General features: G+C 39.7%; 2 protein-coding genes across 2 annotated transcripts; one reads left to right on the top strand and one right to left on the bottom strand.

Annotated features, from left to right (window-relative positions):
• Positions 1-11188: 11188 nt before the first annotated feature.
• Positions 11189-16159, bottom strand: MRPL32 (mitochondrial ribosomal protein L32). Its single transcript, XM_044245669.1, has 3 exons — positions 15975-16159; positions 14396-14577; positions 11189-11743 (listed from the first exon to the last, which is right to left on the bottom strand). Exons 1-3 carry the CDS (start codon positions 16102-16104, stop codon positions 11489-11491), a joined length of 567 nt encoding a protein of 188 aa, XP_044101604.1. The 5' UTR covers positions 16105-16159; the 3' UTR covers positions 11189-11488.
• A 126-nt stretch (positions 16160-16285) lies between these two features.
• PSMA2 (proteasome 20S subunit alpha 2) lies at positions 16286-25648 on the top strand. The gene is made up of 8 exons (XM_044245667.1): positions 16286-16387; positions 20234-20310; positions 21021-21153; positions 21600-21722; positions 22462-22543; positions 24072-24145; positions 25222-25279; positions 25367-25648. The coding sequence occupies exons 1-8, from the start codon at positions 16347-16349 to the stop codon at positions 25481-25483; spliced, it is 705 nt and encodes a 234-aa protein (XP_044101602.1). The 5' UTR covers positions 16286-16346; the 3' UTR covers positions 25484-25648.
• The last annotated feature ends 814 nt before the right edge of the window (positions 25649-26462 follow it).

The following is a 26462-nucleotide window of genomic DNA, read 5'->3' as shown; positions in this document are numbered from 1 at the left end:
CCTAATAAACTAATTGATTCTGGCAAAGCTCCACCAATAGATGAAACCCTTAGATGAAAAGTTAATGGGGAACTTGACAGTGGAAGAATCAGACTGTTGCCAGCTGAGCCCACTGATCACATCACTGAGAGTGGGTCAAACACACATTATGTGCCTTCTGATGTAATAGATCAAGGACACAGAACTAGCTATGTATTAATTGTCTCAAATAAAATTGAGGAGCGCCTGGGTGGCTCAGTCGTTAAGCATCTGCCTTCGGCTCAGGGCGTGGTCCCAGGGTCCTGGAGTCAAGCCCTGCATTGGACTCCCTGCTCAAGGGGGAGCCTGCTTCTCCCTCTCCTACTCTCCCTGCTTGTGTTCTCTCTCTCACTGTGTGTGTCTCTCTCTCTAAATAAATAAGATCTTTTTAAAAAGCACAATTGAGTTTGCATCCAATCAATCATTAAGGCTAACTTCCTGTTTACATGGAAGGGGGCAGAAGAAAAATAACATAAGGAAGTAAACATAAAAATTCAAAATGTGAAACATTCCACAGAACAATAAACCAATGCGTGACAAAGATGGCGTTGGGACCCACACTAGATTAGCAACATGTAAGAGAGCTAATGATCAAATGTAGTGAGTGGATTTCTTTGCTTCCTAACTCAAACAACCCACCTATAAAATGATACATTTTTAAATTAATTAATTTATTCTTTTTAAGCTGTGTATGGAGCCCGATGTGGGGCTTCAACTCATGACCCTGAAATCAAGACCAGAGCTGAAATCAAGAGTTGGACTCTTAACTAAGCCACCCAGGTGTCCCTAAAACGATATATGTAAGCAGAGAAATTTTCATTTGGCTTGAGTATTTCAGGATAACAAGGAATTGGTATGTTTCATTAAGTGTGATAACATTGTAACCATTAATAAAAATATCCATATTTATAAGGGTAAAATGATAATATGTCTGGGATTTGCTTGAAAAACTTTAAGGAAAAGAGTTAATTGAAAAAAGGAAAAATGAAGTAATATAGCAAAATACTGATACTTGTTGGCTTATGGAGGATTGTTCTATTCCTTTAAAAAATATTAATTTATGTTTGAAAAACTTTTTCAAAATAAAAATAGTAGTTTCCTGGATATTCAGGTAACAAAATAGCATATCATCACAAGAAATTTTTAAATATTCAAAATGCAAGGAGAAAACTTCTGAAACTCAATTGTCACAGAATGATTTAACGCATTACTTCTAGTCTGCGACAACAGATTAAAAACATATTTAGATTTGATTCATTTTATTATCCTTGGATGGATGGATATTTACAAAATAATGAAGGCAGAACTCTAATGAATTGGAGAAACAAAAGAGGGTTAATTTTATAAATGAGTAAATGAGTTGCTCCTTTTAAAGAAAACATAATAAAACAGAAACACGTCTATAAAATATACTCAGGGTTGGTGATGTTAACAATGAAATGGTTTTACATATAAGCCTGGGGAAATGTAAGCTAACCATTCATTTAACTGATATCGTCTTAAGTATAAAATAGAGAAATGAGTACAAGATGTTTTGACCTCGACATTTTGACACTGCGAACATTTTGAAGATCCTTGATAGTGTTCAGAGTAAACTCCTTTAGACCCACTTAATTCCTTGATCAATTTGTATCCCGCAGCGCTGACCAATAGAACTTTCTAGGTGATGGAAGTATTCTATATCTGCACTACTTAAATGGTAGCCAACAGCCACACACAGCTACTGAAGACTTGGAAGGTGGCTATGGCAACTGAGGACATAAACTGTTAATCTAATTTTATTTTTAGTTATTATTTATTTATATGTAAATAGACACATGTGGCTCATTGCTACCAGATAACAGCTACCAACCACAATCAGACCATTGCCAGTTACTCAAATATTTATTTTTATTTTACTAAAATAATTTTCACAGAGATGAACTATTTTCCATTAGTTCCAAAAAGTGTTTGCTTCATTAGGCTTTATATGTTTGTTTCTAACCAATTTTACACATTATAGCTTCTACTATGGTGTCTGTTGTCTTCATTTTTGCATTCTTTCCCCCAAGCCCACTTTTCTCCAGTAAAAATGTTAAGATCTATATTTTATCAAGAAGAGTCAATTCTTCAACTGATTTTTAGTGATAATCTTTGGATAGTCACTATGAATTGAATATTAGTTGAATACCAGATTACTAGTTTATAATTATTTCTTAGACACTAAGAAAACTGTGAAAATTTTTGTGATAGGTATATAAATGAGATAAATAAAAAGACACAGAATCTGAGAAACAGATGGGCATAGGGTGAGGGGTGGCAGAGAAAGACACGGTGACACAGAGTGACAGATACGCAGAGCAAAGCGTGAGCCGTAGCATGCTAGGCCTCACATCTGCAAACAAGGTAGGAGAGGAAAGAGATCTCCCCTGCAAGATATCCCAAAGAGCTGGCCCTTCTTTCCAGAAGACTTCTGGAAACCTATCCTTAACCCCTCACTGGGTGACGCGCAGAATCTCTAACCAGGAGATTGCCATGATCTGACGGGCATTCCTGAGCCAATTTCACCTTTCAGGATGAGGAGGAAAACTTCAAGCTCCCAAACTTATCAGAGCCCACAGCCCCACGTGGATGTGAACAGAACGGCTGTTTCTTCATGGGGTCTGGGTGCCATGGATGTTTGGAAGATAGGGTGATAGCTAGGGTTGGCCTGGGACAGTCCCTATGTAGGCCCGTTATCCCAGTATAATGATTTATATATCCCTCCATTTCATTTCAAAGCAACTTGGTTTAGAGGACAAAGGAATTGGTAATCCTACTATCTGGAGAAATCCACAAGGTCTATTACACTTACTACTTTTTGTATAAATTGGTACTAACTCTGAGAGAAGAATTGTTACTTCCAGATGTTACAATGAGAATGTGTGATTATCTCAATTTTCAGTGAATCTTGGTATTTATAATGTTAAAGAATTAACACTTAAGGGACACCTGGGTGGTTCAGTCAGTTAAGTGTCTGCCTTCAGCTCAGGTCATGATCCCAGGGTTCTGGGATCGAGTCCCGCACTGGGCTCCTTGCTCAGTGGGGAGCCTGCTTCTCTCTCTGCCTCTGCCTGCCGCTCCCCACTGCTTGTGCACTCTCTCTCTCTCTCTGACAAATAAATAAATAAAATTTTAAAACAAAATAAACATTTAAAAAAATCAAGTATAGCTGGATTGTGGTCCGAGTGGATAGTCCGAAACCCACCTCTAACATTCACCAGCTTTGTGATTTTGGTCTAGGCTTAAATTTCCTGAGCTCCAAAATGAAGCCACTGGACTACATCATTTTCTTTCAAACTCTAACAACCTATTCTACTATAAATATCCATATGCCATCTGGGAGGCTGGCCAACATTTGTTCTATAGAATTAAAAAGTACAGCTTTTAGATTAGCACGTGCCGACACCGGGCAGGCAATGAGGCACAAGGGAGAGCCCGGGCTGGCTTGGGCGACAGGCTCCCTTCCAGAAGCTCTGGGCTGGGGGTGAGTTTGCGTCCTGTTTGCCATCCATAAATCCCCAGGCAGTCTACCATAGTGAGAGAGCCCCGAGGATTGAAGATTTAGAATTGTTTTAATCTCAAACCTTAGCCTTTTTGCTGGTCTGACAATGGCAAGGCGTTGCTCCTGTGCCTAAGTCTACCTCACAGTGTGGCTTAATTTCTATGGTGAGGATCCATTCTACCAGGTGATAGACGCACCCGCCAATTCAAGGTGAACAGGTCCCACCATATACATCCATGCAACCCGGAGAGTCATCCTTGGTTCCTGTCTGCCAGACCCCATCAGGACCAGACTCCAGTCCTCCTTCCAGGAGTAAGAGTTTGTCGGGGGATGGGCGGGATGGGCAGGGCCCAGAAAACGTTCTCAGAGTCCTGACCTCTGCTTCTCTGGCCCAGAGATATTTCATCGGGTCCCTGGGGCAGGGCAGCCAACCTACTAAATAAATATGTACCTTCCCCAATCATTTTTCCGGATTTAATCCTTTGCTTTCTCCCCTAAAGACCAAGCATTTGAAAAAAAGTCTTTTTTCCCCCTCTCTTTCTGCTTATCCTTCCTTGAGAAAGTCAATACAATATTCTGGTTCCCCGAATCAGATAAAGGCCAAAAGATACAGGAAGCACCACAGAAAAAGCATTAAATTTTTACAGCAATATATGCTCTAAAATTTTAATAAGTAGTTTATATAAAACATTCAGCACCATGCCTTGTGCACTGTACACACTCAGCTATAATTAGCAGTATCTGGTCTGCAATGTTAAAGCATATTTATAACATATGCAAAATGCCTGACATGTTCAATAAATATCACTCATATGGAAGAAAAACGAAGTTGAGCTTAATACAAAGACTAAAAATGTTTTTGGAAGAGGAAGTTAACTGGAAATAGTAATTCTTTAAAAGCTTTGAGAATTTGTCTTTCCTATTGCTCACTTTATCTCCTATAAGCCACATCCTTATGCTAACTCCAAGTGTACAATTAGATGTCCCTGGCCTTCATGTTCTGGAAAACAGTATCAGCAAAAAGACCCATTAAGCCTCCCAAAGCTTATAACCTGACTTATAACACCGGCATTAAATCATCAATACACTAGACTGAACGGAATTATTTGCTTTACCTAAATCTAATGGCAGGAAAACGGGAAAAGCAAAAATATAGATTAGGCTGTGGTGAGAACAGATTCAGAGACCTAGGCTTCTAAGCATATTCGAGAAAAGTATGAAAATGCATCAGGCTTCTCAGATTTCTTCCAGCTCCTGGGGCTACTTCAGTAAACAAAACGTGTCTGAGGGAGGTGAAAGTCATTCTGGCTAACGAACAGGACACAATCTATCTCCACGGCCAATGGTTTGAGTCAAGGGCACTGGGGTGGCTCTTGCAGTGAATGTGTGGGACTAGGTGAGGAAAACCAAAGAACCTTCACTAAGGCTAGGAAATAAGGTTGGAATAAATAAAGGAAAATATCACACTGTTGTGTGGAAAGACTATGTTAAATTCATTAAGTTTTAGGGTTAACATCTCGTGCAAAGTCTCGAAGAATACAGAACTGGAGCTCTGTCTGTCATTTCATCACCCGTCTCCTTACTAGATAGTGCCCGTGAGCGCAAACATGTTTGAGCTCTACGTTTGCAGCACACACCTGTGGGCAGACACCCACCCCCGTCATGCCCTGTCCTCCTCTAGATTTACCTCATTTCTCCGCTCCCTTGCAGAGGAAAGCTTTTGGAAAGAACAATCCAGGAACACCGCTATAGGAACATTTCTTCAGTCCACTTCAATTTGGCTTCTGCTGCCAACACTTGATGAAACGGATTTTGCGAGGTCACAAATGAGATCTGTCATGATCACGTGTCCTCTCCTATCCTCATTCGGGCCTCACTGGACACAATGGGAGCTCCCTCTTCTTGACATGCTTTCCTCTCTTGGGATCTGTGGCTGGACAACCTCCTGATTTCCTCCCTGGTTTAGGGTTCTCCCCTCTCTCTTGAGTGCATGCCCTGGATAGTCTCATTCACTTCCATGCCTTAAATATATGGGTTTGGTAGAAACAGACGAAATGTCTCCAGCCTTGCAGGACCTGGCAGGATGTTGTTTCTCTGGAGAGGACGCAATGCAGTTCACCTGCTGCCCCCTAGTGAGGCAGCTGGGGATGCCCGCTGAACTGTGGCACTTCAGGGAGAACATTCCTTCAGTATCCAGGCTGAAACTGTCAAGCTGGTTCTGAGCTTCAGTAACAGGGTCCAGGAGACCAGATCATGATGGCTTTCCTCCTGACCTGGCTCCAAAGTGCATCCCTAACACTCACTAGCAACTTCACGATCATGGAGAAGGGAAAGGCAAAGGAAGTCGACGGGACAGGAGAGGAGCGGGGTGACACAGGGGCATGGCCACCTCAGTAAGTGTTTCCAATACCTGATAAATTAGCCCCGGACACCAGAACGCCCTCTCTGTTGCCCTCTGCTGTAGAGACGAGTGAAGACAGCAGCGGGGAGAGACACCACTCGGATCAGAGGCACAGACTGAAAAAGGAAATGTGATAGAGGCCACAGGGTGACCCCGCTCCTTGTGGGCTGCAGGAAAGGCAGAGGAGGTATTTTTGTGGTTTGCCAGGGAACGAAACACTCACCATTGGTAGCAGAGGTCCTGAGCACAGATTCAGAAATTCTGAGGGACTAACCCTGTCCCTGAAACGTAACAGCTGCATAGGAGAGGGTGGGGGCTGGGATGGTTCTGTAAAGTTCTGTAAAGGGAGGGTTCATGATCCTCACACCAGGAATGTCTCAAAGTCCCCCATTTTTGTACATCATAGAAGAAATCTTGAATTTGTAAGTCATACATATCTTGAATTTACAAATTGTGAAAAAATCATATTTTTAATAGATTTATCATAATTTCTTTAAGTGGGAGTCATCCATAGTCCACCTAAATATTTATCAAAACAGTTAACCATGAAAAATACATATATTACATAATGCAAAAGTCTTCACATGTGTATCTGCGTGTTTCACTGGAGTTGAGTTTTGAGTAAGGAAATCTGAGGAGAAGAGCCAGAACTTGCCCTGTTTTGAAACGATTCTGGGTGCTGCGTAGGGGACAGAATATAGGAGGTCAAGGTGGCAGCAAACACAGCAGTTAGTGGGAGACTTTGCTATTCTAGACAAGATAATGGGGGCTCTGACTGGGGTGGCAGCAGTGCAGATGGTGGTGAGAGGTCAGATTCTAAGTATATTCTTACATATAGAACCAGTGGGATTTACAGATTTGCTCAAATTGAATGTGAGAGAGGAAGAGACAGACATCTCCAGAGTCAGGGATCACTGGGGTAGATTTTGTAACTGAGCAACTAGGAGAATGGCGTTCCCATTAGCTGGGATGGAAAGGTCCAGGGAGTAGGGGAAGTAGGACTGGGAGAGAAGGGATTCCGAGTTGCAGATGCTCAGTTTAAGATATCTGCTGGGCATGTGATGGGAGATGCCATGTGGGCAATGGAACATGAGTCTGGAGTTCGGGGGAGAGGCCCCTGCCGGAAACACCAAATTGGAAGGAGTCAACATACCGTGTTATTTAAGGCCATGACAGGATGTGTTCCGCAAGGATGGAGCCTTGGGCACTCTGAAGGCTAGGGAGAAGAGGAGGAACAGTAAGCGAGTCCGAAGGACACTGAGGTGGGAGAGAGACAGTGAAGCCAGTGAAGGCACTGAGAGAGGAGTGAAGCCTGCCGAGATGGGGTGTCAACAAACAGCTCTGGGTGGTTGATTCCAACAATCTGAGCAGGGGACGGGTGTGCACTTCCCTGCGGAGGGAGCAGGCACAAAGACTTGGACACACTATGAAGGCAAGTTGTGAGGGTTTAATGAGAACTCTGGTTTTGACCAGGGGAGTGATACAATCACAATGTGCTTTACACTACCTTGGGGCCGTCCCATCTAGAGGCCACGTATACCACGTAGTGTGATATCAGGTGTAGCGGCAGAGAAAGGATTCCTAATTTTTGCTTATATACTTTGCATTGTTTCATTAACTACAATCATGTGTCCCTTTTGTAATTTAAAAGCTATTAAAGAAAATTAACTAGAAATATGGGAAGACTGGAAACTAGTAATTGGAAAGTACGGAGTAACAACAACGCAGGAGAGACATGACGGGGTTAGAATGAGGACACTGGCAGGGAGACGGAATGAAGTCAGACACCAGATTTTCAGAATGTGATGATCTGCTAGGACGCAGTTAAAGAGGAGACAGGAAGCTGGAGGGGAGTGCTAGTGTGCTCAGAGGGGACACACCCTCATCACCAGCCTCTCCCAACCACAACATAATGTGAACCCTCCTGGAGACTTAGTCTCCGAAAGTACTTGGTAAAATGTCTCCATGTCTTGAGGGCCCGGGACAAGCAGGGAGGGGGATCATTTCCAATATTCAGAAAAATTAACCGATCAGTTACATGAGTGATTTAATTCCAACTCATAATGCTTTTTTCCCCCTGACAATAAAAAACTGGTGGTATGAACTAATAAAATGTATTTCAAAGAGGATTTTGAGGGGAAAACCTCTTCAAAAAAAAAAAAAAAAAAAAGTAACACTCTTTTAGGATGCTGTTTCCTAACAGAAACTAGATATTTGGTTTTGCCACCTACTTTGGGGATCTATTTTATATGACATTTAGCAGTCTAAGCGAGAAGTGACCCTGGCCACATATGCTCCCCGGGTCTCCCTGAATGAAGAGTGCGCTACTGAGTCAACGGACACGGTGTCAGCTGGGGCGCACGATACACCTACGCTCAGTAGGCAGTGCAAGACCCGGGGTGTGCGGACTTGGCCTCAGATTTCATGACTCACAGATCCTACCTGAAGTATAAAAAGTCTGATGCACAGCACTTCTTTTTTTTTTTTTACGCCATTGTATTTATTAAGTTCTGAAACAATACACATTCACATCCTTTTGAATACAGTACATTTGGCACAATAATGTTTACAATGAAATAACACTAATGAATGGCAAGAGATTAAAATTACATCCAGAAAAGAAAAAAAAAATGTACAAATAAAGCATCACAATACAAAAGACCCCTAAAATTGAATACATTTTATATTTAGCCAGAATTATTTTGCACATAATTTAAAAAGAGATAATTTTTTAGCCTTTTTTTTTTTTTAAAGCAAGAATGCATTTTTTTTTTCCACCTTTGGAGGAAAAAAAATGATGTTTTCACTTCACAAAGTCCACAATGAGAGAACACAGGAGAACAGCTATCCTTCATATATTTTTTTGGTTTTTTTTTTTTTGTTTCCCCACTCAAGAGCTGGATAGATTAGAAAGAAATGTAACCGTGTGTCAGCTTCCTAATCCTTGTGAAAACTGAAAGGAAACAGAGAATGCTCAAGGAACACACAAGCTTTTTTTCTATAGACGACATGTGGGATTTGAACCTGCCCGTGTTGAGAACTTGGTCAGCTCCTGCCCCAAGCAGGGGGCGTCCCAGCCAGCCGAGCTCTGGGGCGGAAAGGGGGCGTCTCTGGGGTAGGCACCCCGCGAATGACTGCCTGGAGCTGCCGGGTGGAATGTATTGTTTGACCTTCCAGCAAAAATGCCAGCTGTCCTCTGGGAAGAGCCCCAGCCCTGCTGAGAAGGGAACACCACCGAGGCCTTGGTGTAGGCCACTTGGCATTGCAGTTAGAGCTTGCTTGGCCATTCCAAGTTCATCGTGGCGAAGGAAGCAGAGGAAAAACAGAGCAGTAGTGATGCAAGAGTATGATGGGCAGTACTGTCATGTCTTCTTAAAAAAATGAGATGATGCCACCATGAAGATGTTTCTGTGCTTGTACTCAACTCCAGACGATATTCTCTCTCCCCAGTATGTCAAGTTACCGAAGATAAATTAAGTTAATCTACTGTTCCTCATCACTGCACTGGTACGCCAAACACACAAATTGATAGGAGTATAATATTTGAAATTATCATAAGAACAGATAATAATTACACCTGAGTTTTTGAAAAAGTAAAAAAGAAAGTGAACTCAAGGTCATCGTTAGTAACAAAGGCTATGACGGGCCAGATGCAAAGATGGACACCAACTCCCTAGGGGCTCAAGCTAGTCACCGTCCACTGATGCACAGCACTTCTAAAGCTTATTCAGAGTTTAAGAAATCATCACCTACAGGTAATCCACCTTAGTGCGAATACCCAGATAATCGGTTCCTCTAGAATCTCAATTTCAGGCTTAGATAGAGCCAAACCTTGAAGAATTATCTACCGGGACTCCAACACTTTGGAAGTTTTAAGGATTTGTTATGACATTGTCCTTCAGTACAGTACCGGTCTATACTATATCTGATGGAACTGATTCATTTTACTTTTAGGAATACTAACATGGGTTACTCCATCACAGAATCATCACTATGAAGACCCACGGGAGAAATGGCCCTCAGGTTTTAGTACCAGGATAGTCGTGTATTTCTGGAACATGGGTCTTACCTTGCGAAGATTTATTCGTATAGAGTCATTCAAAGGAAAGAACACTTGAGTTGAAATCACTGCCCATTTCCAAAAAGTATCCAGGCTAATGTGGCATGCATTTTACTTAAATCTATCTCTAGGTTTTATATTTTACCTACTACTGATTTTCCATTTAACTGTAATTCCCTTACTCATCTGTGTGGGTTTTTTTTTTTTTTTTTTTTTTTTTTTTATTTGACAGAGAGAAATCACAAGTAGATGGAGAGGCAGGCAGAGAGAGAGAGAGGGAAGCAGGCTCCCTGCTGAGCAGAGAGCCCGATGCGGGACTCGATCCCAGAACTCCGAGATCATGACCTGAGCTGAAGGCAGCGGCTTAACCCACTGAGCCACCCAGGAGCCCCTGGTTTTTTTTTTTTTAAAGATTTATTTGTTTTAGAGAGACAGTGGGCATGCACAAGTGGGGGGAGGGGCACAGGGAGAGAATCTTAAGTAGATGCCCCACTGAGCAGGGAGCCTGATGTGGGGCTCCATCTCAGGACCCTGAGATCCTGACCTGTGCCTAAACCAAGACTTGGATGCTTGACCGACTGCGCCACCCAGGTACCCCTCACAGTGTGTTTTAATAACTTATCTCACTTTTTTATTTTTTTTTTAAATGTGGAAGCAAACACATAAAATAGCAAACTTCGGTTCAGGATAGATACATGAAGGGGGCAGGGAAAGGGAAATTTGAAATGAATTATATTAAGTTAAAAAGGCCATTGCTATAAAGAGATAAGATGACAGAATGAAAAATAAAGTAAAAGGTATGTACATGTTCTGTATACCAGTGAATTTACTCACATCTCCTTCTAAAAATCTCTCCCCAAACTATAAAATACAAATCTCATGAGCCATCTAAGGAATTCTCAAAGTCATTTTGATTTAGTGTAAAATGTGAAGAGCTATTTCTAAGTAAATTAACATCACACATCCCATATAAAATGAATTTCACCAAAGGCAATTTTAATTTGCTAAAACAAAACAAAACTTAACAGAACCACCTCCTCTTACTGCCATCTTAGAAAAACAATACCCAAAATTCAAATAACCTATTTCCAGGTGTTACTTAAATGAAAGTATCTGTGTGTTTTTGTGTAAGAAAAACCACTGGCAAACAAACAAAATCAGAACCAAAACACATAATTCTTGCAAGGAATTTTGAATCATTTGTTTTTATTTTCCTGTACTGGAAATTTTACGTTTACTTAAAATCTTACAGTATAACAGAAACAGGCATGTTAGTCCATTGTGCCTCGGTATAAACAAATATTTTCAGAGTTTACTCCTGGTATTTTCTTCAAATTGCCCACACAAAACTAACTGCTTTGAGAGAACGTTTTAAACTAGACTGGTAATTTAAAAACAAGTGCAAACTAACGTGAAAACAAAGAATTTTCCTCTCTTTCAGGACAAATGTTTTATATGAAGTTATCCTCTTCCAACACCTTTGGTCTTAATTCTGGGTGAACCAGGACGGTCGCTTCCTGTCTCGTTCAATGATTCTCTTACCACGGTCTTGTTCAGATGGTACTTCTCCTGCGTACAGCACCACAGTCTCCACAGAAGGAGCCTTAAAAGGGCCTCCTTCTTGCTTCCCCATCTGTCTTCTGATTTCTGCAGTCTCCTTGCACACCTTCTCATAGCAATAGCCACAAAGGACGTGTTTCAGTTTCAGGTGACCACATTCAGGACAAACATCAATATTGTTCTTAAAAAACAACAACAACAGAAACGTATTTTGAGAAGAGGCCTAATACTGCACATGTAATCAGACAGGAATGATGCTTACACTTGAACTCTATTGGACTGTTCATGTCACATAAGGTCATATACCAGTTCAACCTCACTTTAATTTTTTTTTTTTTAAATAGGCTCCATGCACATTGCAGAGCCCAACATGCAGCTTGAACTCATGGCCCCGAGACCAAGACCTGAGATGAGAAGAACTGGACATGCAACTGAGCCACCCAGGTGCTCCTCAATGCCACTTTAATCGGGGAATTGAGGACAAACAAGTTTGAATTAATAGAGAAAGTGGGACTAGAACTCAGGTCTACCAACTATAAAGCTAGTACATTTTCACTTAAACACAGCAGCCATATTATGTAAAATGATAACTCTATTCCCCCCACCTTCAAATACTGAACATCTAATAAGGAGTCCTTCAACACAATGGGGGATCCCGACAGGCACCATTGTAATAAAAGACCATGGGAAAGGGAACTCATTTTTTGCCCCCCCCGGGGAAAACAAGATGACAAACATTATAGTTGGCTTCCCCTAATGTATCACTGTAACTTAAATTTCTGTATGAAGCCTCTGGTGTACTACAGTATATGGTGTAACAGTTGGTATATGGTGTAATTTTTCCTTTTATGAATAACACTGATTATTCCTTAATGTAAAACTCCCTTCTTATGCTACAATTTGATAATGAGTTTTTACACTCAACTTCAATAAGACAATTATAACCTCTGAAGAAATGTTTTCAACGTGCTCTAAAGGTAGATTTGCAGTAGAAAAGAAAAATTGTAAACAGGAGCATCAAAGCAATTCCAAGCACTTCATAAAATTAACATAGAAACGTTTGTGAGGCAATGACAAAGAAGAGTTTCATTTTCTGAAAGGAGTAAAGAATCTTGCAAATGACTTGCCTCACCAACTTCTCATTTTCCTTGCTACACTGGACACTGGATTGCATGTCTAATTGGAGGTATGGGAGTGATACCCAGTCAGAGCTCTCTTCCTGATCAAAGTACCAGCATAATATACTACGTGTAGCCAGAAGCAATTCAGTGAAAAAAATGAGTCCACAGGGGGCTAGTCTTTTCCCTCAGAATAAATGCAGTGAGGGAATTCATGGAACAGCTTACTCTCATTCCAAAATTATAAATTCTCTCAATCAAACTGTACGTATTACTGCTTTAATGACATACTTTTCAGCCCCAGACTTTAAGTCCAGTTCCAAACGTGACTCAGTAATACTTTTTGGCTTAAGTTCTAAGGGCATGGTTTAATAGTGAATGTTGGAAGTTTATGAAAGTCAACTCTGTTCTTGAGTTTCATCTGCCCTGTGCTCCTGCTGTGGAATGTCATGGAGCAAAAACTAACTCAGATCATGACTGTTAAAAGCATGAGTTAACAAATCAAAGGTAACAATGTAATTCTTGTTTACTAGATCAATGAAGAGTATATCCACTGGGGCAGGGAGAAGGAGGAATGGGTATGGCCACCTGGAATTGTCTGAGGACAGGAACATACCAGAAAGATTCAAGAGAAGAATGTGAGTTCAAAAAAATCAGAATTTAGGGCGCCTGGGTGGCTCAGTGGGTTAAACCGCTGCCTTCGGCTCGGGTCATGATCTCAGGGTCCTGGGATCGAGTCCCGCATCGGGCTCTCTGCTCAGCGGGGAGCCTGCTTCCTCATCTCTCTCTCTCTCTGCCTGCCTCTCTGCCTACTTGTGATTTCTCTCTGTCAAATAAATAAATAAAATCTTAAAAAAAAAAAAAAAATCAGAATTTGGGGCACCTGAGTGGCTCAGTGGGTAAAACTCTGCCTTCGGCTCAGGTCATGATCTCAGAGTCCCAGGATAGAGCCTCGCATCAGGCTCTCTGCTCAGCAAGGAGCCTGCTTCCCCCCTCTCTCTGCCTGTCTCTCTGCCTACTTGTGATCTCTCCCTCTCTCTGTCAAATAAATAAAATCTTTAAAAAAAAAAAAGATTCAGACTGCCTAGGCTCACATCCTGGCACTACCACTTAATAGTTGTTTGTGACTACAGGCAAATTCTTTCTGCCTCAGTTTCTTCAATCCTAAAAATAAGCAAAGCTATATATACTTTGTAGGGCTATTGTGAGGATTTGGTAAGATAATTCACATAAAGCACTTAGACACATCAGGGGCACTAAATAGATAAAATCTATTTTTATGACCAACCTAAGGATTATCTTTCACAGTATTTTATCTGTCACAGTGAAGGACAGAATAAACATGTAAGGGTTAGTAAAACTTAAGAACCAATATACCTACTGCTTCTGAATTTAATTTTAGACTCTGCTATGATTAAGATGTTTACCAACATATGACTCCAAATCACCAGTTCCTAACAAAAGTCACATAGGTTTTTCATAAACCAGTCCTTCATCCAGACTCCAAACTCTCTCCTTGACTGTGGTCCTAACATTTAGGCTATAGGACAGTAGACATATAGACATACACAATGAGAAAGCTGTATTTTATTTAGGCCAGAGGAAAGTACATGTATAAGCTCTAAGAATAATTTACTCATAGGCAATATAAGTACTAAGAGGAGATGCAGTGGTGAATGGGAGAGAAAGCACACCCACAAAAATCAACATATTACCTTAACTTTAATAAGCTTCTGAGGGTTTCTTCTCCTACAGCGGTTAACTTCAATGCTGCGTCTATTCTTTGGAGCTGCCATCCAAAAGATACTATCTGAAAGGCTGGGAATCTCCTTACTTCCGTTGGTATCATTTGCTGGTTCTGTAAATACAGCTGGACCTTGGATTGCTAATGCTGGCCCTACAAAAACAAAACGTGGAAACAAAGAATAGATTTCTAGTTTCTAAATGACTCTCTACATACCATTCTCTTAACAACAGTGATATGGCAATAGACATACATAAAATTTAGAACACTACAAATCAACAGACATTAAACAGAAGCCTTAGCTATTGAAATACACTAAAATTCAAACATAATGCAATTTTAAACAACGTGAATAGAATTTTTTCTTAGAGGCACCTGCTGAAATGAATCAGTAAAATTTTACCAAGAATTTTTCACTTTCTGAAATATAGAACTCAGGTTTAGTAGTAAACATGAATGAATCACTCAAACTGTCCACATTCTACTTGGTAAGCAGTTCCTATTTTACAAGTAAATCTAAGCCTGAGGTTCCCCATATAGATTTCTAACTTGCATTCAAATAACTGCATCATGGCCCCTTTTTATTATATTCCAACTGAGTTACTTCCTTTGCCATATAATTTGGTAGGCCCTTTAAGTCACTTAGTTCTTCATAGTATGTGATTACTGTTTGTTCTCTAAAGAAAAGAACTAGCTCACCATTCTGCATGATATTTACTTATATGACTATCAACGTTTCAGTTGTTTTTCTACGTTGCTTATAAAATCAAAGAGATTCCTTTATCCTTTCCCTGCTATTTCTCAGACCTGGAAGATGTCTTTTGGTTTCAGGAACTCTTAAAAATATACAAAGCTGTCTAGCATTTAGCAACTGGTATTCCTTTCTAACAGATCTGAAAGAATTGCGAACCAGAGCTCAGTGGTTAGCAGCACAGGCTCTGCCGGCCCTTGTGACCTTGGGACTTTCATGAGCCTGCTTCTTCCGCTGAAAAGGGGTGATACCTAACGGGATGGTGTGGAGATTTCCCAGGAAGCACCGGTAGGCTTTGGCTTAGGGCGGGCTCTCCGTTCAGACTCCCTAGGCAATATGTTCGGGACACCTTAGAAATAAGCATAGAATGTAAGTGAGAAAGTAATGAGAATTTTAACATCCAAGATACTTCTGGCTAAAATTCGTTGCCGAGGAAAACACAGGGACCAGCAGGATTCAGCTGCAGAGCTCAGACACCACAAAGGAGGACAAACTGCTTTAGGGGGTTGGAGGACTAAGATGGAAACAGGATCTAGATAGCGGCGACCCCGATCTAAGCGAACAAACTTCGATTACATTCTGTGTATGAATGGGACAATCAGACGATTTTTTCTGTTTTTCGGGGTTGGAGGAGGCAAAACCAACTTCGTCTACTTTCCAAGTAAGGAATTATCCCGGGCTTCCCTACTGGCCGCGACGGATCAAAACGCGGGAGGAGAGCGAAATACAAGCTGTGCCCATAAAGCTGTCTGGGGTCCCCTCATCCGATCTCTCCTCCACGGCGGCGTTCCTTACGTACCCCACGGAGGACTGGGTAAACCTGGCCCGGTCTGCTGAAGTTTCCGCTGTAGCAGTTCCCAACAGCTCCGGAGGAGTCCCCGGGCGGCCGACCACCGCTGAAACACAAGCACCAGCATGGCCGTCGCCATCTTCCTCGCCGCCCGAAGACCACTCCCACCTGGCTTCTGCGTTCCGCGCCGCCTCGAGCATGCGTACAGACGGAGAGTCCGGCAAACCTGGCTGCTAGAACTACATCGCCCAGCATGTCCCTGGAGCAGCTCTGACTCTCCTCCAATCAGAGAGAGAGAAAGGAAGGAGCGGGGAGGGGAAACGAAAAGAAACTGGTTTCAGTGCGCATGTGTGCGGCTGTGCTTTGGCACTCCAGGTAAAGATGGCGGAGCGCGGTTACAGCTTTTCGCTGACTACATTCAGGTATGGAAGGGGCTCCCAAAGTCCTCCGCGGAGCCGGGGTTGTAGGAGTTCCCTCTGCCCCGATTTTTACGTCCTAGTCTCTGGCTTGATGCTTCCGGGGGGCCCAGTGGCAAATAGGGATGGAAATGCGACTTTGCAAAGTCATTTTCTTGGCCCGCCCGCGGCCTGGGAGCAGCGGTGCCGGGAAGCCGCGGGAACGCGGGTTTGGGGATCGAGGGCGACGTTGGGGCTGCGGGCGGCTGAGGTCCTCAACCAGGGATTTACTTTCACTTTTAAGACTGGCGAATAAGGCAGTTTGGGATTAGCTGCCTCCCGGTGTCCCGTTCGGAACTCGGGATTTCCTTCCTGACCCAAGTAGGCCTGATTGGGGAGCTTCTGGACCTTGGAATCTTGTCCAGTCTTTGGGTTCCTTTTTCTTTTCGGAAAACCTCATCGTTACAGTTTGGTCTGAGTATTAGTCTCCGTTTGTTACTTCGAAATCTCTTCCCGCTTTCGGTTTCTTACCTGCCCTGGTTAGAAGTTTAAGGACTAAGAATGAAAGTGCGAATCTTTCTGCCCCCCAATGTTCGTGGGCCCCAGGCTAGTAGGCTGCATTTCCGTTTTGGCGATTTTGGGGGTGGGGGGAGGATATGTATACTTTACAAAAAATTGTAGGCTTTTCTATTTTAGGACAAGGGATTAATAATAGTATATTTTTCAAAAATATAGTTGAGATAAACTATTGTTCCAGATGTAAGAAAACCATCAGCCAAGGGTTTAATAAATCGACCCGGGAATGACTTAGTTTGACCATTTTCTTAGGGATCAGTAATCTGCCATTTAGTTGAAATGTTCTATCTGACAGCTAGCCGAAGGCAAGCGGGATCCAACTTGTTGAGTACTTTCTGTGTAGGTGCAATTTAACCTACTCCACTTCTTTCTACTACCCTGTGTGATAAATGTTATTTCAACATCTTACTGATGAATTAACCACAGGTTGAGCAAATCAAAACTTGTCTGAGGTCATAGATGAGTAGCTGAGTTCACGTTAAAACTGGGTTCTTTCCAATGACAAAATTAATACAGTTTCTATTACTGTATGGTGTCTTTTTTTTTTTTTAAAGATTTTATTTATTTATTTGACAGACAGAGATCACAAGTAGGCAGAGAGGCAGGCAGAGAGAGAGGAAGCAGGCTCCCCGCTGAGCAGAAAGCTGGATGCGGGGCTCTATCCCAGGACCCTGGAATCATGACTTGAGCCAAAGGCAGAGGCTTTAACCCACTGAGCCACCCAGGCGCCCCTGTATGGTGTCTTTTTAAAATACTAAAATACTTTCCATATCCTTGGCAGTTTTCAATAATAAATGATTTTTTTAAGCCTTTGTAACCATATACAATGATAGAGAACAATACTTGCTAAATAATCACTGTTCATATTTGTGAACAAAGCAAACTTGGTTCTTTAAAAAAGTATAATCTTTTCTTTAGAATAAGTGGAGCTGAAACAACATCATCAGGGGCTGGATCCATCTGTAATAATTTATTAAAATAAACTTGTTTTTTAACATAATAGTTCAACTCTTAGATTGGAATTTTTGTTTCTAGGTGTTTTACTCAGAATTAAACTATTAATGGTGGAAGTTATAAGGCTATAATATAGGATGAAAAGGTGTTCTTGTGGATTACATTCAGTTGAGAATATTGACAATGAGTAAATAGTGTGTCTACTAATTAGTGCCTGCTAATGCATTTTGGATAGTTTTTCTCTTACTCAGAAATTTTTATTAAAAGAGTAAAAAAAGAAACATAACTGTAGATTGGATAGTCGGGACAAGGCACTGCGTGTGGTTGGTGAATTGTTAGACCATAGGTGAGAAAAGCCAACTATTTGAAGATGTAGGGGTAGAGAGACCCATGGACGGAGGAAAGAGGATATGTGAAAGTTCTGAAGTTGGGAAAAACTTGAACTACAGGAATTGAAACTAAGGCCAGTGTGCTTAGAGTATGGTGGGCAATGAGTTAGCGTGTGTAGGGCCACTGTAGTCCAGAATAAGAAGTTTGTATTTTAAATGAACCAGGAAGTTGCGAACTGAAGTGAGAGGTGATGTACAATGGTATCTCTGGCTAGGGAGATTGAAGTAAGGGTAGAAAAGAGGAAAAACTAGGTAGTCAGTTATCCCGGTAGAGATGCCGGTATTTTGGAATGGGCCAGTGGCATGACTGACTAAAAGATGGTTGATGGCTCAGTGAGCTCATAGACTGGTAAGCTTTCATATAGGAAGATGCAATACTAGATATGTATGCAGGTGACTGTGGGAACAGAAAGAAGGTATATTTAAGTTTACGTGAGGCTTTAAAATGTTCTCTGGGAGTATTTGAGCTAGATCTTGGACAATTGAAAACTGGGTGGATCCAGTGAGTCATGATGTGTTTATTGAATAGACCTCAGACTAATAAAGTAAAACATGTACAGCCTAATTTTAAAAAAATTTGAATACCTATTGATGTTATTTCACTCAGGTTAGCTAGTTTTGTCATTGAAGAGTTTTTAAACTGCCACACCTAGGCTTATTCCGTACATAGGTTTAGTTGTGTCTCTGCCAGCCAAATGATTGTGACTCCTGGTACTAGGTTATATGTTAGCATACTGACCGAACTCAGTTTCTTCACACTTTGTTGAGGAAGACCAACATTGTAAGAATAATTTAAGCATGATGACCCCTAGCCAGAGGGGAAGTATGGGACATCATAGGCATACGTGTATGTGACTCAACCTGGTCTGAATGGTCAGGATAGCTTCTCTAAGAACATGGCATTTCTACTGAAGATTGAAGGGTGACCAGGAGAGTGTTCACCAGAGGAAGGTGAAATGCATTCCAGGCAGAGATGTTAGCTTGTCAAAGGGGTTTTTGAGTTCTAAGAGTAGTCTGTGTGTCTGGAACAAAGTTGAGAATTGAGTGACAGAGTATCCATAATTTTATGAAGATGAAATAAAAGACCTTTGAAACTCAAGGTTTTATTTTCATTAGTAGACTGGAGATATAGACCAAGCTGTGTCATTCTAGACAAATTACTTTCACTCAAAACCTTTTTCTTTATCAGTAAAATTAGGTTAGTCTGGGAATTTGTGATGTTTTAACTCGTCAACGGGATTGAAACAAAGTATGATATTAAAAGCCAGTTCAGGGCTAGTATTTGGCTATGAAACCCATGGACTCAGATATGTTACATATCATCAGCTCATAGCTTCGTGAAATAGCCTTATATAGAAAATATTTTGTCATGGGTGATAAGTAGGTCTTACATCTTAGGCCATGCCTACCTTATAAAATGTGTAACTCTACCCATACAAAATATATGCTGTTGTATGGTATTTAACAAACACACAGATGTTCTAATTACATTACTATTTGGTATTTACTTATTGCTAATTTTGTGCCAGGAACAAAAGGCATCACTTCATTTAATCTTCACAATAATCTTTTGAAATTGTCCTATTATCCCCACTTTATGGATGTGAAAACTGAGACATAGTGGGGTTAAGTAATTTGAAATAATTTTAAGTAATTTCAAGTCACAAGGTTGGGAAGTGGTAAAAGGCAACAGTAATGATGGCTGCTGCTTTGAGAGGTGGACAAGAAAGCAGGGTTGTGGGGGGCGGGAAGGAAAAATAAGTGCTTAACTATGAATATGTTCAAGTTGCCTGGTAAACTCAGTTTCTGTACAGCTTTATAATGTGAAAACTCAGCTGTTCTTTGGTATTTGGTTAATGGATTTGTCTTACATATCTGCCCTCTCTCAGAGATGTTTATATTGTACATATTTGAGGATATGTGAATTTAGCAAATATCTTTGTTTCTTTTTAAGCCCATCTGGTAAACTTGTCCAGATTGAATATGCCTTGGCTGCTGTAGCTGGAGGAGCCCCTTCAGTAGGAATTAAAGGTAATTAAATGTTCCATTCTTTTCAGATGCCAATTAATAGTTATTCTAAAGTTTTTTTGGAATTAATTAGTAATAATACAAATAAATAGCTAGGGAAGCATAATTTTTAAGTTCTTTCTGTTGATTTACAGTATTTTGAAGTTTAAAAAAACTAAGCCAGCAAGTCTAAGAAGATGATTAAAATTTTTTTTTTCAAAATAAATGTAGCTCCTTTATCTCTTAGTTGTAATAACCCACAAATGGTCTTTCCCATTGAGAAAACTGAATATTCTTTTGCTTTTCCACTAATTACATACGCTTTTTATCCTTTCGGTTATTTAGAAAAAGTTAATGATAAAACTTAATCTAAAGATATCCTTTTTTTCTTTTAAAACCTGTATCATTGATTAAATTTCAAATTCTAAGAACAGTAGCCAAGTAGGCAGAAGTCCGTTATTTTAAAATGTGTGGACCCTTAGGTGTCCTGGAATACTTTTAAGAGATGTTGGGCAATGCATTTAGCTTTAGGAATTCCTTAAACAGTATAGATGACCAGTGAGGGAAAAATGGATTTATCATTTCTTAGGTGATTTTAATATAGAAGAGGTTTTACAAATAAAAGGAAATAAAGGAGTTTGGGTGAATTGCATCCATAATTAGAAAACTACTGAAGCAGAGTCTTTAAGTGATTAAACCTTTAGCGCCTTTTTTTTTTTTTTTTTTTTTTTAAGCTGCAAATGGTGTGGTATTAGCAACTGAGAAGAAACAGAAATCCATTCTGTATGATGAGCGAAGTGTACACAAAGTGGAACCAATTACCAAGCATATAGGCCTGGTGTATAGTGGTATGGGCCCAGATTACAGGTACTTTTACGCAGTTGTTTATTTCACCATTTTACGAACTGTTTGTAATTTCTACCTTGAGAAAAATCACGGGATGTTTTTCCTTTAACCTCCCAACCCTTTATTTTTGAACTTTGTTTAGCATCGTTGGCAGCTGACTTTAGCTTGCCTGCAGGGACTGTGTTACTTAATCTGTTAGTGCTGACCTGACTGGTACCCCTTGTCCCTAATTTTCTTCCCTTTGTCTTATCCTTGTTCCATTTTCCTGTGGCTCAGCTCCTCTGTGTTGCTCTGGTGTCTTCTTGCAAATTAACTGGAATCAGATGTCAGAGCAAGACTAACTTGGAGCTGCTTGTTAACTGTTTCACAGCTACATGTAAGACTTGCGCTGTAGGTATATGCCTGTAGGAGAAGAGTGGTTAAATAGCCGAGTGTTAACTAAATCTTCCTTCTTCCTTGTTTGTTAGAGTGCTGGTGCACAGAGCCCGGAAACTAGCTCAGCAATACTATCTCGTTTACCAAGAACCCATCCCCACAGCTCAGCTGGTGCAGAGAGTCGCTTCAGTGATGCAAGAATACACTCAGTCAGGGTGAGTTAATTTTATACTTTGAAATGTGTCATGAATTAGAAAAAAAGAAACCATTTTAGAGGAGTGTATGTATTTAAGAAGAGGATTTACTATTCTTGTATTTATTTAATAGAGAAAATCACTATGATGGATATTTTGAATTTTTAATTGGGTGATCTAGAACATTAAGGGAAAAAATAGAGTGGTTTCTTGCTGTTGATATAATTGCAGAAAGCAAATTCTAGATAATGTCTTTTGCCAGTGATTAAAATGCTTCTTTATGGGCAGGCAATTATTGCTGCTTCCAAATTTATCTTTGTAGCCACAAACGATTGTAAGCACATGATGAAAGCAATAACTCTAACACATCCATATTATTTTAATTCTCTGGAGTCCGGATGTGCATGGGGATGAGGTAATATAAAGGTAGTTGCTGAAAATGTAGAGCTAGTGGAAAAGCTGCGTTTTTTGAAAGTTCTCATTTTGTTAAGACCCAAAATGTTATTCCACAGTTACCCCAATATTTGTTTCTCTATTTACCTAAATGATTTGGTTAGTGTTCCTTAGTACCATAAAGAGAATTTGTTTTGAATTGATTTGTTCAGAAGGGTATGAAGTACTTTTTAAGGAACTTAAAAGTCTAATTCATTTTACCCCATGATATGCTTTATTAATACTTAAGAGTATTAATAAATCCTTACTTTAGGTCGACTTTTAACACCATGAAGATGCCAAGTAATTTTGTTTTTCTTTTCTTCAGTGGCGTTCGTCCATTTGGAGTTTCCCTACTAATTTGTGGTTGGAATGAGGGGCGACCATATTTATTTCAGTCTGATCCGTCTGTAAGTATGATACATATTGGAGGGATTTGTTAAAGTACTCCTTGAACATCTAATAAAAACAATAACCACAAAAAGTTTAAAATTTAGCAGGATATCCTTTTTTCTTTCGCACTGGGGCTTTAGAACACGTGGAGTAGTGTATATGCATTTGCACATTTAAAATGTTGGTGATGCAGTCTTCTGATGAAACAGAGGGTCTGCCCTCTGTTTTCCTGCCTTCTCTTACTCATGAACTCCACATACTTGAAAAGATTGATTGAAATAGTAGTTACCAGATCTCTTCAAGTCAGTGGAATTTTGCTGCTTTGACAAATATGATGAAAGGTTCGTGTCTAGAGGCCAGTGCTGTACTCCTTGCCATCTGCTTAATCCTGGGGCTGACTTGAATGTGACTTTTCCTGCACAAACACAGATGTAACTCTTGAAGCCGTTGTTCTGTAAAGTGGGTGAGTTTGTCTCCTGGAAAGCAGAAGGCTGGTATATGAGTTAGGAGGGGTTTGTAGATGCTACTGCTACTCCACAGCCATCTCATTTGCTGTGAGGAAAACCGGAAGAAAAAAGATTCATGATGAGGAACGGATCTTTCCAAGTGTGTGGCTCATTAAATAATTGCAGGTTCACTCCGTGTCAGTCTTACACTCCAACCTTGTAATCTGAAGAAGCAAAAGAAAACTATTTTGGTTGGTTGTTATTTAATTGAGGAAACTTAAGTATTTTGAGAGGTCACAGTGTCTGTTACCCCATCTCTGAGCTGCTGACGCTAAATGACAAAGCCCTCTTCCTTCCATTGGGGTAGCAGAAGCCACCATCGTTTGGATCCAGGTTTCATTTTTTGCTCTTTTCTTCCCTGTTTTATCTAAAAAGCAGTTGTTTCTTTTAAAGTATGTTTGGTATGTTTCTTTCAGTATTTTTCTTGTGTGTGTGCATGTTTTTTTTTTTTTCCAACAGATGAGGCCATATTATATACAATATATTGCTGCTTTCATTTAACATTAGATTATGAAATACCAAAACTATGAAAATTTTTTTTAAACTATGAAATATTTTTAACGAGATATTGTCTCTTTTAAATTTATTTGGCAATAATAATAAAAGACTTGCTCACCGTTTTTTGTACATGTATGACAGATTTTTAGAGCCCTTCAATGCCAGTAAGCTGGATAATACTTTTGCTTATTTGCCTTAAGTTAATCTGTTTTCTTTAACCAACTTCTTCACATAAATTGTATACCATAAATTACACCTATTCAAAGTGTACGATTTGATGAGCTTTGACAGGTGTAAATACCTGAGAAAGCTGTCACCACAATCAAAATACTGACCCTCTCCATAACCTTCAGAAGTGCCTTCATGCCTCTTTGTTACTTACCTTTTGTAAAAGTAGCCTATTTTGTGACATATTCCATTTCATTCCAATATTCTGTGAACTTAGAAGTCAAGAGACAGATTTATACAACTAAAAAAGAAATGGCAGGGTGATATAATAAGATTAATGATTTAAAATATGTTTTATCCTCTTCCTCATTAGGGAGCTTACTTTGCCTGGAAAGCCACAGCAATGGGAAAGAACTATGTGAATGGGAAGACTTTCCTCGAGAAAAGGTAGGCTAACTATAGCTAGATTTAGCAAGCTTACTTCATCGTTCTCCACTCTGTTTAAATCACTAACATTATGAGTTTAAACACGTTTGTCTTATTACTTTGTATACAAATACTCATTTGTGTAGCCTAGTTACAAATAAATAAAAGCTTCTCTTCACCCTGGCTTCCTAGTCTTCAGTATATTAACTGGTAATATTGTGTATTTCTTATGAACTTTTTTTCTTACATTCTTACAGTGTTTCCTAAATGTTGTTTCTATTTTTTTATCTTGTTTCTCCTTCTACTTTATTTGTTTCTAAAAAAAATTAAAAACTCTTGGAATTGGTGTAAGAAATTTGGGAGGAAAGTTTAAATGAGTTAGTGGTAACAGTTTACATTATAACAATTACAGAAATTGTGAAGCCAAATACCTGGTAGTAATGGTAGATTAAATATATGATATGTGTGCTTGATGAAAAGTGGAGTACTATGTAAAAATCTGTCAACTACCCTAGCACAACAACCTGCTCTTTTTTACAGCCGTAATCTGGCCTGAGCATTAGTTCCCCCAAAGTGTGTCCTGCGTTTTTGAATGGTAGAAATTTGTAACTGACTAGAACCAACAGATGGACCTTCTCAGTACATTTTTCACATAATGTTAAGATGACTAAAAATCTTAAACCTGGGATTAATTGGTAAACTTAAATAATTTTAAGATCTTTCTTAAAGCACTTTCCTTTTACATATTAATAGTCTTCAAACATTTCACATGAAGTTAAAACTTAGGAGAACAAACATAGGAAATTTTAGCAAAGGTCTGACTTCTTTATTTAAAAAATTATAATATTACCACCATATTCTGGGTATATTAAAATATTTGTACTCCTGTTAGGTTTTCAAGCTCCATGATACTAGGATTGCATGCCAAACAATTCTTATTTGGGGACAGCTATTGCAATGAGTGGACTAAAAGAATCTGTAGCTTAGTATTTTTAGGAGTGTTTCAGATTTTTAAAAATTCTTAAGCTGCTGCTGTCAGGTTTAAATCATAATGTAAATCGTGCCATAAATCATTGTTTTTTCAAAAAATTCTTTAGATACAATGAAGACCTGGAACTTGAAGATGCCATTCATACAGCCATATTAACCCTAAAGGTTAGCATAATTTCTAACAATGGGATTTATAATGAGTTTATAATTAAGTGCTTGGAAAATTGACCTTTTGCCCTCCCTCTTCAATAGGAAAGCTTTGAAGGACAGATGACAGAAGACAACATAGAGGTTGGAATCTGCAATGAAGCTGGATTCAGGAGGCTCACTCCAACTGAAGTTAAGGATTACTTGGCAGCCATAGCATAATAACTAAATGACTGAAAAATCTGGAATCTCAGATAATCCCTCTACTCAAACATGTTTAAAGTATGTTTTGTTTTGCAGACTTTTTGCATACTTATTTCTACATGGTTTAATGGACTGATGTTTTTAAAATGACACTTCTAAATCATAATAAACTGTTAAATCCAACTTCTAGCTTTTTAGGAGTTAGTGAAATTTTAAAATAGTTATTTCCTGCTTTTTATCACAGTTGACTTCTGGAAACTACACTGCAAAGCAGAATGGTGAAATCACTCGTTAGTCTCCATGCAGTTTTGGTTCAGTCAAACCTTGTTACACTCTCTGCTGTCAGATGTTGTCTGTGTGTGTCAGTAAAGCAAAATGCTGATTTTGGTAGACATCACTGCATTCAGAGCTGGGAGAATCTGCAGGCTTTCATGGATTCGTGAGACGATAGGAAGTACAGGTGTTTTGTAGGCACTGTTAGGTGTACATCAGTGAAACCCTAGGACGCTGAGGTTGCACTGCGGCTGTGAAGGGTGCTAGGCCAAAGAATGTCCTATAGGAAATCTGTAATGCAAGTAAATAAAAAGTGGTGGACTCGTTCCTGTTGGTTTCTCCATCACAAGTAGGTAAATGTATTTAAAGGAGTCCCTTAGATTCTCCTAGACATTTTAAACTCAAGGATGAACATAAGTGCTAGAAATAAAATACTTAATACTTAAACATTAATGCTATGGCTTAAGGGTCTCCCTCATTCATGTAATCTCAACCTTGGCTGTCAATTAAGACTTACATAAGTAGGCAAATAATGGGACCTCTGTTTTCATTATACAGGAAGACATACTGCTTAATTTTGTTTGTTTTTAAGATATTTTTAGGATAAGAGAAATCATTAGTGTGGCCAATAGAACAGAGTTTATGAATATCATTTTTTTTAAGATTTTATTTATTTATTTGAGAGAGAAAATATAAGTGGGGTGAAGAGCAGAGGGAGAAGCTG

This window comes from Neovison vison, chromosome 4, assembly GCF_020171115.1.
Source record: "Neovison vison isolate M4711 chromosome 4, ASM_NN_V1, whole genome shotgun sequence".
Classification (NCBI taxonomy): domain Eukaryota; kingdom Metazoa; phylum Chordata; class Mammalia; order Carnivora; family Mustelidae; genus Neogale; species Neogale vison.
The sequence above is the reverse complement of the archived record's forward strand: the minus strand, read 5'-3'. Positions and strand labels throughout refer to the sequence as shown.

Excerpts from the sequence above, each read along its gene's own strand:
- PSMA2 (XM_044245667.1), top strand. The coding sequence starts at position 16,347 with ATGGCGGAGCGCGGTTACAGCTTTTCGCTGACTACATTCAG. Across the intron at positions 22,544-24,071 it reads TATTTCAGTCTGATCCGTCT|GGAGCTTACTTTGCCTGGAA; the intron begins GTAAGTATGATA and ends CTTCCTCATTAG. Across the intron at positions 24,146-25,221 it reads AAGACTTTCCTCGAGAAAAG|ATACAATGAAGACCTGGAAC; the intron begins GTAGGCTAACTA and ends AAAATTCTTTAG.
- MRPL32 (XM_044245669.1), bottom strand. The coding sequence starts at position 16,104 with ATGGCGACGGCCATGCTGGTGCTTGTGTTTCAGCGGTGGTCGGCCGCC. Across the intron at positions 14,578-15,974 it reads TTTACCCAGTCCTCCGTGGG|GGCCAGCATTAGCAATCCAA; the intron begins GTACGTAAGGAA and ends TTGTTTTTGTAG. Across the intron at positions 11,744-14,395 it reads AGAAGCTTATTAAAGTTAAG|AACAATATTGATGTTTGTCC; the intron begins GTAATATGTTGA and ends TTGTTTTTTAAG.